The following is a 16,698-nucleotide window of genomic DNA, read 5'->3' on the forward strand; positions in this document are numbered from 1 at the left end:
AAATGTTGCCTCAGTATTTTATGGAAGAATCGTAGGGAATGGAGTAGCTTGAGATAAGGTCAGCCAGCTGACGGACGGTGATGGAGTGGAGGTTCCAGAACGTTGATTTATGGAAGAGTAGTACGGATGGAGTAGCTTGAGAGAAGGTAAGCCAGCTGAAGGACAGTGATGGGCTGAAAGTTCCAGAACTTTGACTTTATTGAAGAGCGGCACAGCTGGGGGGCTTTCTTTTTATAGACTACCCCAGGTTATACTGCCTCTTAGAAAGTACTAAACACCAACTGTGTGTCTGTAGAGGAATTCCAGATACTTCATTGTTCTGAGAAAAGGAACAGGACAACTTGCAGCTGCTGTTAAGGGAGTTTCAGAGGCACTGCATTAGTCATTAAAAAAGTTAGATGTCAAAAATTGTAAGGATTTATTAGCTCCTATTGTGTATTATTTAAGGAGAAAATGAGTGTCAGCATTTACTTCAGTGGGTCTTAGGTCATCAGAAGTTAGTATGTTGTCCTCTTCTGATTAATGCCTCTGATATGATCCTGTGTCATCAGGTTCAAAGCAGCTTGGGTTTTGGTCAGTAAGACTGTTTAGTGTTCAGAGCTTTGTCCAGTTTTCTGAGTAAAATTAAGCTTCCTATATAGAAAGGTTCTTGTCTGCCTTGGTGGTTTACTTTTTTACAAGAGTCTTAGCTGAAGAAATAGAGTTCTAATTGTATTGTTAGCAAGACCTACCCTGAGCTACAAGCAATTAAGCATTCTCAGTCAGTAAGGGTAATGGCTGAATGGTCTCAAAGTTTGGGGACCCTTGTATCAACTCAGGAATGGAGAATAGTGTGAAGAGCTCTCAAGCTGCAACTAAATCAAGGATATTTATTATATTTGGTTGGATGTGCCTTCACAAATACTTTTATACTCTGAGAATGTTTAACATTAGGTACCTGGGAATGTAATGTATTTTGAATGTAATGTATTTGTCTGAGGTATGATAAGAGTAATATAGGTCCCTGAATTTATTTATTTTGGGACTGCACTAGGCTAGGGAAGTTCAGAAAACAATTGCAAAATTTATTGAGTAAATTGTAGCCTAATAGAATGGTCTTGACACTTTTCTTAATATGTCCCAGGTATTTTCCATTGACCAAGTCGGCTAAGTAGGAACAAGCTTTGTTTGTTTCTGTTATCAAACAAAAGCAATTACAAGGTGCTGGACATCTACATATCCCTTGAAAATATTGGATATGCATGTGTTGCTGCTGAATATTTCTAGCAATCAGTCAGGCTTACAGCATTATCTTGGCAGAGTTATGCAATTAATTGGCTATGCTGGACTCAGTAACATAAGATTGTGTTTCTTCTTTATGTATTATCAAAGAAAATAATTTATTTAAAATTGTCATGGATCATAAGTACAGTGTATAATTCATTTAGAATTATTATGCATCATAAGTATGGTGATTGTATAATTTATTTAAAATTGTTATGCATCATAAGTGTGGTGTTTGTATAATTTATTTAAAATTGTTGTGAATCATAAGTATGGTGTCAGTATATGCTGTTTCTGGCTCTGCTCTTAAAACTAAAGTTAAATCTGTTTGTTTAAACATTGTTCTTTCATATGTTACGTACTCCTGTGTCATGTTTGGGTATGAGACCTGTAGCTATTAACTTGTTGCTTTTCAAATAAAATAGACTGTTTAACAAATGTTTGTGGAATCTTCAGTACTGATAGCTTTTTAAGTTTTGCAGCCGTATTTAAAAATGTACATCTCGATCCTGATCCTTGTTACCAATCAGAATGAAATACTATTACCACCTATTTTATAAACCTCATTTTCAAGGATATCACCTCATTCAGAATCTTTGAACCGTTCTGTAAGAGGCTGTTAGTTATGACACATTGTTTTTGTTTCCCTGACATCCACATTTAATTTTATTGCTTGTGCATTCAGCATTCATAGACTAGGTGTCCAGTATCAAACCCATTGTTTCTAAAGGAGGAGTCTTTCCAGGGCATCTGTAAAGCTGACTACTGCACTGAAACTGAAACATCTTATATCCATAGGTAGGCAGTGTACTACAGCCTGTAACACTCCTGATATGGCATATGATATGGGGTCCAACCCTGAAAACTATTGTCATGAATGACATCAGGACATGGGATTGGGGAAGCTCTCATGTTATTTCTCAGAAGCCCCAGTCATACCTATACAACATAGGTGCCTTTCATATCGTGCACTGAAATATCATTATTTTAATGAAAAAATAAAGCTCAGTAGACAAAGCTTCTCTGTTTCCTTGTGCCTGCTAGCAGTAGTATATTGCTAAGGAGGAATTCTCAGTTAAACAGTATGCAGTTAACAGTTTTACAAAAAGTAAGACTTTGGGATATACCAGGATTATTCACTTTACTATGCTATGGTTTAGTGACATTGTCAGAAATGTTAAGGTGTACATTTGTGTTGTGTTGTTTATTCTACAGTCCAGTAATCCACAGTACCTGATAGACGGTCTGTTGTTAGCAAATGGGTTTATTGGCAAAATGAGGTGATTCAAATCTTTTTTTTTTCTAATTTCGCACTTTTTGGGTCCTAGAGTAAGAAAGATGTGGCATACTTTTCCCTGCTCATTTATTGTCTCTCTGTTTCTGGATTGCAGGTTTATAAGAAGCAGGAACTAGAAATGATTGCAGAACTTTGCATCAAAAACAATGTACTGTGTTTCAGCGATGAAGTCTATGAGTGGCTGGTGTACGATGGCACTGAACACATCAGAATCGGTAAGTAGCCAAAAGCATGTCACCAGTACCATTACTTATATACCTGGAGGACGTAGCAAGGTAGCTTAATTGTTTGCTGATACTGATAATAACAACAGTATTAAAATTTGAATATTTTTTTTGGGGGGGGGTTCTTGCCATTGTCTGGCATCATGATCACATGCTCCACCTTCCGTAACATGTGTCTGACTTGCCCCTACAGACAAGGACCTCTTTAGTGATAAAATTTCTTGTGTAAGCAGTTGGGAGAAGCATGTAGAGAGAAAGTCAAGGCATTCCAAGTACATGCCACCCTGACAACTGCAAACATTTTTTAATGCACCCTCCCCATTCCTAATGTGCACTACAAATGCAGATGCGCCTGAACTAGCATTATTGGTCTCAACTTTGTCTGTAATCCCCAACAACAAATATGAAGGTAGTGGTATTTTGCCTTATAAATATGTAAACTATAAGACCTATCCTAAGATAGGTGAGCTGAAAAAAATCACTCCTTCTTAACCCTGTGGACCAACTCCTCAGGGATCAATTAGTATTTTAGTTTTAAGCGCATGATGTACCATGAGTAGAAGCAAAAGCCTTGAAGGTAGATGAGGTCCATAGCCTACCTTGTCTGTTTCCGTATGTACTGCTCAAATCTCAGCTGATCTACAACCTCACTCTTTACACCAAAGATAATTACGTATGTTTGTTATGAGCTTTTCTTGAACTCCCTCACTGCTTTTGACTGCTTCTGAAAAAGCTGTTACATGTATTCTCCATCTCCTGTGTGAACAGCTTCTTCTCATATCCACACAGGCCAGTCTTATAATTTCAGTTTGGACCTTCTAATTCTTGTGTAACTCTTTGAAAAAGATATTTCTTCTTACATTCTGTTGATTCTCCTGAGGCACTTACACAATTTTGTATATTTCTCTCTTCTTTCCTTAATTGCATATCTAGTAACATGTTTGGTTTTCCCTCATCTGCTTTTGGATATATGTTTTCCTTCCCTTCTAATCTATCTCCCTTATGCATCTTTCTGCAGGCAATCATCTGAACTACATGTAACATTCCACATAGTGACAGCAGGTCTTATTAGCTAAATTTCATTTCCAAAAATGTCTTCATTATCTATGTTTTCAAACATTTCAACTCTCCATTAGCTCTCACTTTACATTGCTCATTGTCTTTGTCTTTCTTAGTGCCTTTCTCGAGTGCTTTCAAGGGACATTCACCATACCTCTCAACTGTATCTGTATTTGCAGAATGTCCGGATGTTTGCTTCATGTTTTTGGTCTGTTCCTCATAAAATTTTTGGTTTTCTGGCAAATCACTGAAGATTGAAGTCAGAAAATAGCAACATGCACTTGGGGTTTGGACTTCATAACCTTCTAAAAATGCATGCTATCATGGACCCTGTTATTTTAGCAGCTTTCAAGTTTATAAGAGCAATATTTAAAATTTGTCCCTATTTTGGGCCTCCCCCTATTGTTTTTGGTTTTGACCAGATTTCTTGCACTTAAATGGTTGAGAGGTATTCTGAACACTGTTCCTTGATATGTGTTGTATTCTTCCAAAGAGACCTTCTGTTCTCCCTTGAACAATAACAAGTAGAGGAACTTACTGTTACACCGTCTGTATATTTTAGTAGGTAAGTTGATAATATTAGGCTGTTGAACACTGGGTTCTGCTTCCATATCTTCTTCTGGCATTATGTTTTTTTTTTACATGTTTTTATGAATATGTCTTTCTGACTTCCTTATGTATATTTTTATGCACTTATGTAGGTTGCTATTGAAGTGTTGAAGTACATGTTTCGTCACTGCATTATTTAATTAGACCTTTTCTTGAGGGGAAGAATCATGCAAAGTGTGTGCCACATGGATATAATAAATTACTTTTCTCTGATCTTTGCGTATTGACACATCATAGATTCTCTTCTGCCATCTTTGATTACAGATACGGTTTCCTGAGGAGGAATAATCCTTCTGGCCAACCCATGGACTCCCTACCCCTCAAATCAGTCAAACTAGTCATCACAGAAAATCAGTCATTCTTTCATTCTCCTCACACCACATTGTACGCACATCCGTTTTCACATAATCTCTCCTTCCCTTCCAAAAAAAAAAAAAAAAAAAAAAGCAAATCAGATTTTACTGTCCTATCTTTGATTTCCACCCTTATTTTACTTCATACAGTTTCCTCTCCAGCATTTCCAAACTGCTGACCCCTAGCAGAGTGCGGGGTCAGATCTTGCCTTGCTTATGATAGCTCACACTGTCTCACATAATATATTTAAGTTATATGCAAGTGGGGCATAAGCATTATGCAGACTACCTAGGTGCAGGCATGAAGGCACTAGTAAGATGCAAAAGTTTTAAAAAAAAAAAGTTAAGTCATCCAGAACTTTCTGACCAGAAAAGCTACCCTGTACTCTGCCACAGCTAGACAGTGGGGTTGCCTGGTGCCACTTAGGAAGTGGTATGTATCAACTGCTGAATTACAGGCCTTAGCAGGAAAAGGAGAACAGGAGGGTCATTAGTGGAGGTGAAGACTAGCTTGAAAAATACACTGATGTGTAGTCTTCTTTCGGCTTTTCCCGGTTAGGGGTCGCCACAGTGGAACTCCGGTCCGCTAATGATTGGCAGTAGATTTTTACGTGCTGGCTTGACGGGCCTAACGCACAACCTTCAACGAAGGAACGCCCATTCATGCATGTCGCCACACAGAAGACGCTCTAACTGAGAATCGAACAGGCAATGTCTAACTGTGAGGCGACAACGCTACCGCAGCACCACCACCGCAGATAGCTTGAAAAATACACTGATAATAAGTATAAAATCCAAGACTTCTGAATGTTTTCATTATCATTCTGCTTAGGGTTTTACTTTTCTCACAAGAGTTTTAGAGTTTGAGTAAAATAATAAAAATGCAAGCTCTGGCATCTTCATCGGAGGAGCAGAAAGCTCATCTTCATGCCTGTTTGGTGCATAGTCCATCTGATATTTAGAATAAAGTAACCCCAGTACAATATAGGAAATAATTAGTTCAATCTAGTTATAAGTCACATAGACAGCATGTTTTTGCTTTTTGATTGTATTCAGGTCTGAGGTTAGTCTAGACTCATTTTAGCCATATAGACTCATTGTTGCAGTGTTGTACAAATTCAGAATCCCCACCATATAACTTTTATAACAACTAAAGGACTATGCACCCTTTAGTGACAGGTGTGTGAATTACTTATAAACGTCTCTTACTTTAAAGTCTTAGAAAAGATCTTTGAAAGTCAGCATTTTCTGTCTGAAGTAAGGATGTCAGTTTCCCTACATGTTTAGAAGCTTGTGCTTCTTAATATTAAATGCTAAAATCCTGGAACTGAAAAGCCTGGAGTAATAGAATCAAAACTGCAGTTACCTGAACTGGAGTGCTAGAAGTCAGAGATAAATAAAGTGAGTGCTCAAAAATGCAAAACTGAAACCTGCACCTCTACTTTACCCCCTCCCCATAACTACATATTTGAGAAATGAAAAATAATTTGTTTACAAAAAAAAAAAAAAGAATCTCTGTTTATCTATCTATATATCTATCAATTTATTTTGTTGATTGAAAACATCTGAGAAAGCAATATTTCTTTATTTTTCATTGACTGGACCAGCCTTGCAGGAAAAACCTAGTTGTAGTTAAGGCTATAGGAGAAAAGAAATTCCAGTACTCAAAAATACAAGGAATAAAACATGAAGTATGGAGCAAGGACAAGAATATTATATGCAAACTTTTAATTCATTCATCTCTAAGTACCTGCTTAATCGAGGTCACAGTTACAGAGAAGATGGAGCCCACCATGACTCTGTGTTGGCAAAAGGCAGAGAAACTATACACACTTGTGTATGGCTAAAGGTAGTTTGGAGGACTGTCCATTCTCCTACATCTTTGAGACGTGGGAGGAAGCTGGAGTACTCAGCCAAATACCACATTGACACAGTAAAGGATGTGCAGTTTCCACAAGGAAAGTAACTTATCTGAGAAACAAATCGGAGAATCAAGTGTTGTGAGATGACAATGCTAAATGTTATGCTTGTTGACTAATGCTAATATACCTCGTTGAACTGAATTGGTTGAAGCTTCAACCAAATGGGAAAAAGTTGCCATTCTACTACCATTCTCCCCACCCTCACCCCCATTTGTGTGTGTGTATTTGCAGAGCCAGATCAAGTTCAAATGGGGTCCAAGGCAGGTTAATGTACCAGGCCCCCCCCTGCAGCCATTCCAGTGCCCCATTACTTGTCTCTGTCTGTCGCTCTCTCTCCAGTTACCATAAATACTGTTTCAACCTGTCAGTGTACATACTGTTTACTTTTACAATGATTACAGAGATTTGGATTTAATTTAAATTTTTATTACAAATTTCATAACACAAACACTGATGGTCTCACACTGAAAACAAACTATTCTCTCTAAACTATCTACCACGTACAATAATATAGCTAGATTTGTTACTGGTAAACCTTTCAGAACACACCACTGTCTGAATCTGCAGCAACTAAACTGGCTTGAACTATCAAACATGTTACTTCTTTCCCAACTCACATTTGTTCATAGAGCATTTTACCAACCTCACAACACACCTATACTCTCCAACCTCTGCATCCCCTACTCTAATCTAAACTCCCTCCGCTCATCTAGCAAACTGCTAGTTACCTTAACCAAATCTAAAAACCTAGCAGGTGATTCCCTTTTTTCAAATACCATTGGAAAACACTGGAATCGACTTCCTTCTGAACTTACTTCTATTGCTTCCTCTGTTTTGTTTAAACAAAAACTCAGAAGTTACCTTAAAAGCCACTGGATGTGTCCCTGCTCTAATCCTGACTAAAATAATTTCCATCTATAATTCTCGTTTCTCTCCCTACTCGTCTGCTCCTTCTGCTTCCTCCCTTACCTTTCTCTTTTTACCATTACAGACTGCTCCTTGTCATCGTCATCTTTATGGCCCTTAATCTCTCTCTAACTACCTTATGTCTATTTATATCTGCTCTCTCTCTATTGTTGCTTCTCTTTCTTTAATCTTATACTTCCTCCTTGGTATTAAAACATGTTAGAATGTTCATCATTGTGTTACTCAGATTTGCTAGAAAGTTAAGTGCTGTTCTTTCGGTTAACTTATTACATTTCCTTTTCCATGTTCTTTCACTTGTTTTTTCCTGTTTTTAGATATAGGTAACAATGTGTATTATGTCATTTGTCCTCATGATGTATCTCCTTTTGTCTATATGTGGAGCTTTTCTCCCCGGGCCTCTGCTGAAAATGGAAATATATCCAGTTGGACTAGCCCGGTCAACAAATGTAAAATAAATAAATAAATAAATGAGCAACAGTAAACTTCTCTTCCATGGAAACTCACATTCATTAAAATGCATCTGACCAGTGGCCAATTAATTGTACCTTGAATCCCTTGCTGTTTCCAAACCCTGGATGCCCACCCGTACACATTTTCTTTGATTTACCATACTGATTTGTTTTAAATTATATTTCTTAGAGTGTGTTTTAAATTTGAAGTTTTGAACATTTTTTTCCAATAAACACTAAAACAAAATGTATGAAATAAAAATGACAGAAGTACCCATTTCAAAAATGTAAGCCATGAAAGGAAAAACAAACTGCTGTCATTATAATACACCAATATCTGTACTTAACAGTTATGGCCATTTTATTGACTTTGTACACATTATGTGTAATTGTGATAAACATGGCCACAGTAAAGTATTTGTTTTACACAAATGCACACTAATCCTGCAAAGACACATTAATGACTTTTTTTAACTTCATCATCTCTGCAGGGTCAGTCATTTTTTACCTGTAGATCTCCCCAAACCCAGCAATTATACCTATGTTGTTGACTACATCATTCTCAGATGTCTGTATCAAGAAAGTCAGTAACAATAATAAAGACTAAAGTCACATATTTCAAATTTGTTTCACACAAACACACAATATTCAAAGTATTTCAACTTAATTCAAAAACACACATGCACACTAGCCCTTAAAAGCCAGATTGAAGACCATTTAAAAATGGCTAGATGATAAGAGCATAAAGTACTTTCATTCAGAGACCCCCCACCCCCATCCTCACCAGCAATTATAGTCACTTTGTTGACTGTGTACATCTTTTATTGAAGAAATAAATTACATGTACTTTATTGGTAGTTTTGGATGATCTACATGAAACTGTATAAAGATCATTTATTTAGACTATAAGATCCAGCCAGTTTAAATAGAAGAGTATTTATGAAGAGCATAAGAAATATTAACCCCCTGATAACCTATGTTAATTCAATTTGTACAATCACTGCAGAACTAAACATTATCTAAATAAATTAATGCAGAGATTGCTGTTGGCAAACAACTTTGCATTTCAGTGTTTCATCTACAAATGCAGTGTCTGCAGCCCTTGAAGAATATATTGCCTGGTTTACATTAAAAAATGGTGTGCTGATGATATAATATTTCCTGAACTAGATCAGCTATGCAACAGGGATTGGCTGGCAAATATGACAAAAGTTTCATAGTTACTAGGGATGCAGTCCTTGAGATCATTAAGGAGCCTAGCCAAATTCCAAACTACTCCAAAGCATTGTCTGGCTAACTGACTTGCTCATTGTCACACACTAGGTTAATGAAGGTGGTAAGGTTCAAACCTTGCACCCTTGCCACAGGAAACAGCTTGTTAATAAGTCAGAGCTAACTGCCAGAGTAATACATTCTGATCTTGCAGAGAACACTGTAGCACAGTACTATGTAACAATGACTACATAACAGATGCTGATGATCTAGCGGTTCTGATCGTCACTCCAAATAATGCAGACTGTATAACCTGAACCCTTCCTTGCAGTTGCTGGAGGGTGTAACGAAGGTACTGCAAAAATATATTATTAAAATGCAACAGATGTAGACTGTATTACACAATCCAAGCCTATTGATGTATTAATTCATTCTTTATTACAATGAGTAAAGCAAAACAGTTAAAGACAGTATAAACACTGCAGCAGCTTTTGTTCAACAACCTGTTAGTCATACAAAAATGAGAAATATTACAGGTTTTGTTCAACAGCCCATACGTCATACATATCATTTTTGACTGCCTTAAGTCTTCTCTATCGTCAGGAATAGCTATACCATCTAACATCACTCAGTACAGGTCTGACCTACTTGAATGACTTATAATACTGTATTGTTACAGCATACACCTCCAGAGCCAGATCATGGACAAACTGGGCCGAGTGCAAGGTAATGAATTAGGCTCCTACCAGCCATACCAATATCCCATTGCCAGGCTGTCTCTTCCCAGTTACCATAAACAGTGTTCATATCTGTTAGTGTACATACTGTTTTCTTTGCTTTTACAATTATCACAGAGATTTGTATTTCATTTAAAACTTTCAAGTTTTAAAGTAAAATTGCTGACCACTATTTTCTAAATAAAACAAAACATGGCTTGACAGGGATTAGGTATACACAAATGCAGACATAGTACAGACATGCTTGGACTAGTGCTACAGAATGGAGCCTAGAGTTGGGAAAACATCAGTTACTGTGCAAACAAGTGCATCATGCCATGTGTAGTCACACAACCAGAGGATATCAGCATGTGTGCATGCAGTGTGCCTCAGCACTGCATGTTGTAATGCACATTGAAGCACAGCTAAGATCCTATACAAGGACTACAAGTCAAAATGAAAACTGGTTTTATTTTATACGTGGGAAGGAAAGGGAAGTGGTAGGACAGTTGGAAAGGGAGAAGAGTAAGCAGAGGAGCACACAGAAGAGCAGTGGGAAGAAAAGAGTCATTGATATGGGGCAGTGGAAGAATAAGGGTATTTTGGGTGGGACAGATGCCTTTTTTTTTTATAAGTGGGGGAAGGAGGAAGTAGTATGGAGAAAGTGTAAATAGAAAAGAGGGTATAGAGATGACAGCAGGGGCAGATGCGCTAACATATAACAGGCAAAGACTGATAGGGGAGGTATTAACACAAAAAGAGGGTGAGAGTAGAAATACAGAGATGGACAGTCGGTGGATAACTGGTGGTAGGGAGGACTGGACTGCAAACAGAGGATGGGGAGTGACACACAAAGAAGTGGAGCACTGTGTTAGGGGGATATGGTGGGGTGAGGATCACCTGCCAGTCTGATCCAGTGGAGAACTTACACAGAAATGGCCTGCTGAGCTGGCCCATTAAAATAAGTCAACTCTGTGACTGATGTCGTGAGTGGGCTCCACTACTGGTGGCCCGATGATCAGGGACAGCAGGCTATATGACTCTACCAGCCCATTGAGGTAGTACTCAAAGGTGCTAGTATTGGTGTTGAGCTGCTGGACCACCAGAAGCCCGACCACCCACCACTGAGCCTAGCACCTATTGACCCAGGAGGGCCCCCTCTATGCCACTCTCCAATGAGGAGTCTATGTCACACCCTGGAAAAGCTGCAGCAGAGGCCATCAACAAGCCCTCCAAGTCACCTGCCAAAGGGTGACCTTCATCACCCTGCAGAGAGGCAGGTGTGGGGACTGCTGGTGACTCTTTGGTTGGCACAGTGGCCTGTGCATAGCATGGTGGCTGCTACCTTACCCTGCATGTGACATGGATGATCCTGCAGAAAAATTAAAATAAATGAAGGAAAAACAAAACAACAAAGCAACATACTGAAAACTGAATGAATAAGAGAACAGAACAAGTCACACATACAATGGCAGTTGTGATGTTGTACGGTTTATTATGACAAGACTTGGAAGAAGAAAGAGCAGTCAGCAGAACAGTGTAGAACAATGGCAGCAGATGGGTTACCAGTGAAGCATAACCAGAACAGCTTTGGATAGTAGCTCAGTAACTGTAGGAAAAAAGCAGTCTGCAAAGACAGTGGATGACTAAGCAATGATGAAACCGTAAAATGCATAAAAAATGCAAGTACTCTGTGCTGTGCTAAAAAAGATTACGTATAGTCATACAGTAATGGAAATGTTGGTATAAGTGGCATAGTTTGGGACTGTAATACAGCCAATGAGCGGCTGAACAGTGGTTAAATGTTAAAATGCAAAAAAAAAAAGAGAGAGAGAGAAATGCAATTCATATTGCTATGGGAAATAGGTTAATTACAGTGATTTAAGACTGCTGCAAAGTAAAGGGATGCAAAATAATCTGCAAAGCCAATAAACAACTAAGCAATAGTTAAATATTAAAATATATAAGAAAAGAAAAAAAATGAAAAGTATGGTGAAGGTAATAAGGTTAATTGAAGATATTTATGACAGGAACACAGTTAAAGAATGCAAAATGAATCTAGAAAGCCAATAAATAACTAAGCAATTGTTAAATATTAAAATAGAAAAGGTTAAACGCATACAATAATTCTAAACTATATGACACTTACCTCGCCAACTGAAAACTTTGGCCTGCTTTCTCCAGCAATTTCTTATTCCACTGCAAAACAGAAAAACACATTAATGAGCAAATGGTAGCCATGACAGCAAAAATTATGTATTCTACCTCTCAACTGTTCAGATTTTTGCAGAATGTCCATATTTTTGCCTTTCATTTTTGGTCTGTTTTTAATAAAGTTGTGGTTTTCTGGCAAATATTTGGTAAATCATTAAAGACTGAAGTCTAAAAATAATGACAGAAATTTGAATTTCAAACTTCATACCCATCAGAAAATTCACGCTAACATAAAACTTTTTATTCTGTCAAATTTCTAAGTTTGTAAGAGCAATATTTAAAAATTGTCCCTATTTTTATTTTTGGACTTTTGTTCCCCCATTATTCATGAGTTTGTCCTGATTATTTGCTCTGAGAGGTATGATGTATAGGTATACTTTTCAGGCCTACTATACAGTGGCAGAACAAAAACTGACATTATTCTATATTTATAGAGGGTGTTCTCTCAAACTCTTGATCCCATTTGTGAAGAAGGTCTGGATGGTGCCTCTGTAGATCTCTGTATTTACTCTGGCACTGTTTGCCAGACCATGAAATGCCAGTGGCATCTCTCATTTCCCTGGAAAGGTAATGCCAGACCTCCATTTTATACAGGTGACCTTCACAATCCCTCAGTAGGTGTAAAAAAGATTTTGCACTCCTTGCAGCACCACACAGACTGTCAGAGTCAGATCCTGCTTGGCAGGCCAGGTTTAGGAATGGAAATGATAGATGGAGCACAATGCCACACTTAGCAGTCACCACATGGTGTCCATGAGCAGATAGCACAGTAACATGATGCCTTTCTACATTCGCCTAACCTGTGAAGTCAGTAATTTGGGGAAGGGCAACATTAGCACTGCCAGAATTTCTATGCATGCACACTATATGTGACCTCCATGGTCATTGATGGGTAGCTGAGTATCAGGAAGACCACAGTCATTAGTGAGTTGAAAGTGCCAGTAGCATGGCCAGGCCCCCATTGCACTTGCACCATACCTGACTTTACATCTTTTGCATGAGCAGGACCATACCTGTAGTGCAGAACAAGGGTGATAATATGTTTTCTTATTGATATAATTGAGAGCTAATCAAACTATATGCCTTGTTTTAGCTTAATAAAAAAGTACAGTCATCATTATGCTGGAGACAGTTTTACAGTAAGCAACACATAATTCTGAAAAAAAGCAGATATTAGGGTGTACTGTGTGACGCCCCTGCACTGGCCCAGTAATCAAGGAGCCTCAATCCTCACAATTGGCAACAGTGAGTGCCATACACAATAGGAGGATGACAAGTACACACACAGTAAAGTACAATTTCCCTTAAGTGCACACAGAGATCACAGTCAATCTGGGGCTGGTTTTTCCCTGTTTCTCCAGATCCCCAATAAGGCTTTCCACTGGCACAGCTATAAGGTTACAGTCTCAGCTGAGTGGCCAAGCTAAGATCTCCAGCACCCTCTCTGACCAACCAGTGTTTTGTGTCCCTGCCCAAGTAGCTGACATACACACACTTTGAGGTTTGATTTATATACAAACACAAACACACACACACATCTGGGGAAAGCTGGCACGTTTACTAGCTATGCCCCCTTCTGCCCAGACTATAAGTAGTACCAACTGCTACCAGGCACCCTTATCAGCTACTATAAGTCCCTTACAAAGGTTGCCCAATCCTACTGTGTAATGTTAGTATTAATCTAAATGGTAGTTTTGACCAAGACTTGCAAGGCTGTTTAGGAGTGGCCTGTACAGTGTCACCAAATACATATGCAAGTGCTCTAAGAGCTTAAATATGTCTCACAAATATCAGCCACAAAGACAGGTTTAAATATATTTAATAATAAATAATAAAAGAACAAGACAATACTCGGAAAACAAACGCAGCTACTTCAGAGTTCAAAATCACAGGAAATATTTTAAAACAACATTGCAGGACAGTCTCAAATAAATACAGAAAACATCTACACTAATCTTTACTATATTCCTATCTATATCTAGAAGAGATACTATGCCCTAAGTCTTTCTTACAGACAACTCACATGCAGAAGTGCTGAGTGGATGTTTCTAGGTCCAAGACAAGATACAAAATGCCAGGTCTCTCTCTGAGAGAGTTCTTAAGTTAATAATAAACATTACTGCTGAGTTAGCTTGGGTGGCATCTCTCTTTGTCACCTAAGTTCAGTTCCCAGGCTAAACAGATACTAACAGAATTTTAACATCTATGTGTGAGAAGTACATATCTCTCAGAAGTTTGCAGAACTTGGAAGTCGTAAAATAATAAAACCCTCTTACATTTGAAACCTAGTAATTACTTTTCTTTTTCAGACAATAGAAAAACTTCTAGTTCTAGACATTGTGACTGCTTGCTGCATTGAAACTAAGTTTTATAACACACCGTAATGCACTTAATTTCAACATATTTTCATGAGGTTTTGTAAGTTAATCTTCTGTGTTCCAGCAGGGTATGCTGTGGTTACATTCTTGAAGCTCAGTATATAACATACAGTTCTGTATAAATCATATCAGTATTCACAAATGACATAGAATTATTTACAAAATTCCAGATAGCTGGACTGGCAGTGTCACTTACTGAAATATAAGAAAAGTGACAGAAGACAGGATAAGTGGTAATGTACCTCAGTATAATAGTCGCTGTTCAAGAGTGCATGGCTGCCGCAGACACTGTCACAGAATGGTGTATTGTGTCTGTTAACATTGCACTGGCCATGACAGGGGTCTGACAGGATGTTGGGGAAGTTGAATCTGATAAAGCACAAAGAACTGGCAGGACAGGTTATGGTACCTTGGTGGGGATGCATCCAGCCAAGGTTCAGGGAACAGGCAGAGAGACTGCAGTCCCTGGGGGGGGTGTTATCTAACCGGAACACAGGGAACAGGCAGGCCAAGTTGCAGTTCTGTGAGGTGGGAGCTGCATCCAGCCAGGGCACAGACAAATGACAGGCTCAGTCACAGTCCTCCTGTGCTGGTATCTACACAAGTGTTGCATTTGCATGCAGACAGCGGGATAGGCTACTGGAAACCTTGGGTCTTCAATACATTAGGCAGACACCATGCTGTTAGCACAAGTGCAAGTGTCAGGAGATGTGGCTTGCAAGCTGAAAACCAAGGCATAGGGCATAGCTAGGGACAGGTCACCCATTGGAGGCTCTACCCTGACACAAGGCTGCTCATAGAGACTGAGGAATTCCTACTATCCCTTAGTGATGGCACTGAGAGGACACTCATGCCCAGTGGTGGATTGGATGTGGGAGCCATCCTGACCATGACTGCCTGATTGTCTTGTCTGCAGGGGGTGTCCCACATGAGTAATGGCTCATTCCATTCATGTAGCTTGGTTTACTCACCTATGCCCCCACCTACATTTTTTAAACACCCTTATTAAATTATCACTTAACATGTATACAAATGTACATTAACACAAGTGAAAAAAAATCATATCAATATTTTTTCCATTTGCATACCATGTGCATCACATATCTTTTCTTTCTTTGTAACTATTATCTCTCCAATATTACATAACTTACTGAATTCTTGCCTTCCCTTAAACCTCACTCCTCCTGAACATTATTCTTCATATATTGTTCCCACAAATTCCATTTGTTTCTATGTAATTTGTTCCTTCCCTTTTCTAAACATCCCCCTTCCAGTTCCTTTACCTCTTTTATAATATTCAGTACTTCAAATGCAGCTGGTTTAGACTTGGATATCCATGTTGTAGAAATTGCCTTTTTAGCAGCCAACAGTATTAAATTTAATAAGGCCTTGCTGTGTCTAGATAATTCAGATCCTATATTCCAGCTCGAAAGAATCATTTCTTTAGTTAGAGCCATTTGTTCACCCAGTATTTCTGACAAAGTAATCTGTAGGGAATTTTCAAAATCTTGACAACTCATTACAGTCCCAAAACATGCATTCCCATTTTCTTTTCTTTCTCATCACACCTCCAGCATTTGCTATCTACCTAAAGAAAAAGTCTTTGAAGTCTGCTTGGTGTACAAAAATACCCATTTAAACACTTCCAAGCAGAGATCCTAAACCTTCTGGACTTTGTTGCACACTTGGAAGCCATACATATGTCCTCTCATTGTTCTCTTGTAAATTGCTTTTCCAGTATCTCTTCCCAATCTTTTCTAACTTCCTTTGATTTATTCTTATAGTTATCATGCAATATTTTACACACCCTACTAATTATCCATTTTTTAACAGCAGCTTCTTTTCTAGATTCAGCTAGAAACTCCACCAGAGCAGGTCTTTCCCTTAAAATTCCCTTATTCTTTTCTGTTTGCCTATACTGTGATATCAATCTCTGGTAGGAAAGGCAGTCTCTAGCCTGCAGTGCAAACGGCTTCTTGGCCTCATCCACTCTATTACCTTTCCCTCTCTAGTTATGTGATCCTAATATCTTGATTTATTTGCCAGTTTTCTTCAGTAAGTTACAGCCCCTTCTT

At 38.4% G+C, this 16,698-nt stretch overlaps 1 protein-coding gene across 7 annotated transcripts in view; it reads left to right on the plus strand.

Moving 5' to 3' along the window:
* The window catches only part of KYAT1 (kynurenine aminotransferase 1), a 1,131,910-nt gene that overhangs the window by 915,427 nt on the left and 199,785 nt on the right, over window positions 1-16,698 (plus strand). For all 7 annotated transcript variants that reach the window (XM_044058797.1, XM_044058798.1, XM_044058802.1 and 4 more), the window contains one exon: window positions 2,655-2,775. In XM_044058797.1, coding sequence (XP_043914732.1) covers window positions 2,655-2,775 — 121 coding nt within the window. The remainder of the gene's footprint in view (window positions 1-2,654; window positions 2,776-16,698) is intronic.

Source organism: Protopterus annectens, chromosome 16.part0 (genome assembly GCF_019279795.1).
Source record: "Protopterus annectens isolate FY-2018-M chromosome 16.part0, PAN1.0, whole genome shotgun sequence".
NCBI classification, from domain to species: domain Eukaryota; kingdom Metazoa; phylum Chordata; order Ceratodontiformes; family Protopteridae; genus Protopterus; species Protopterus annectens.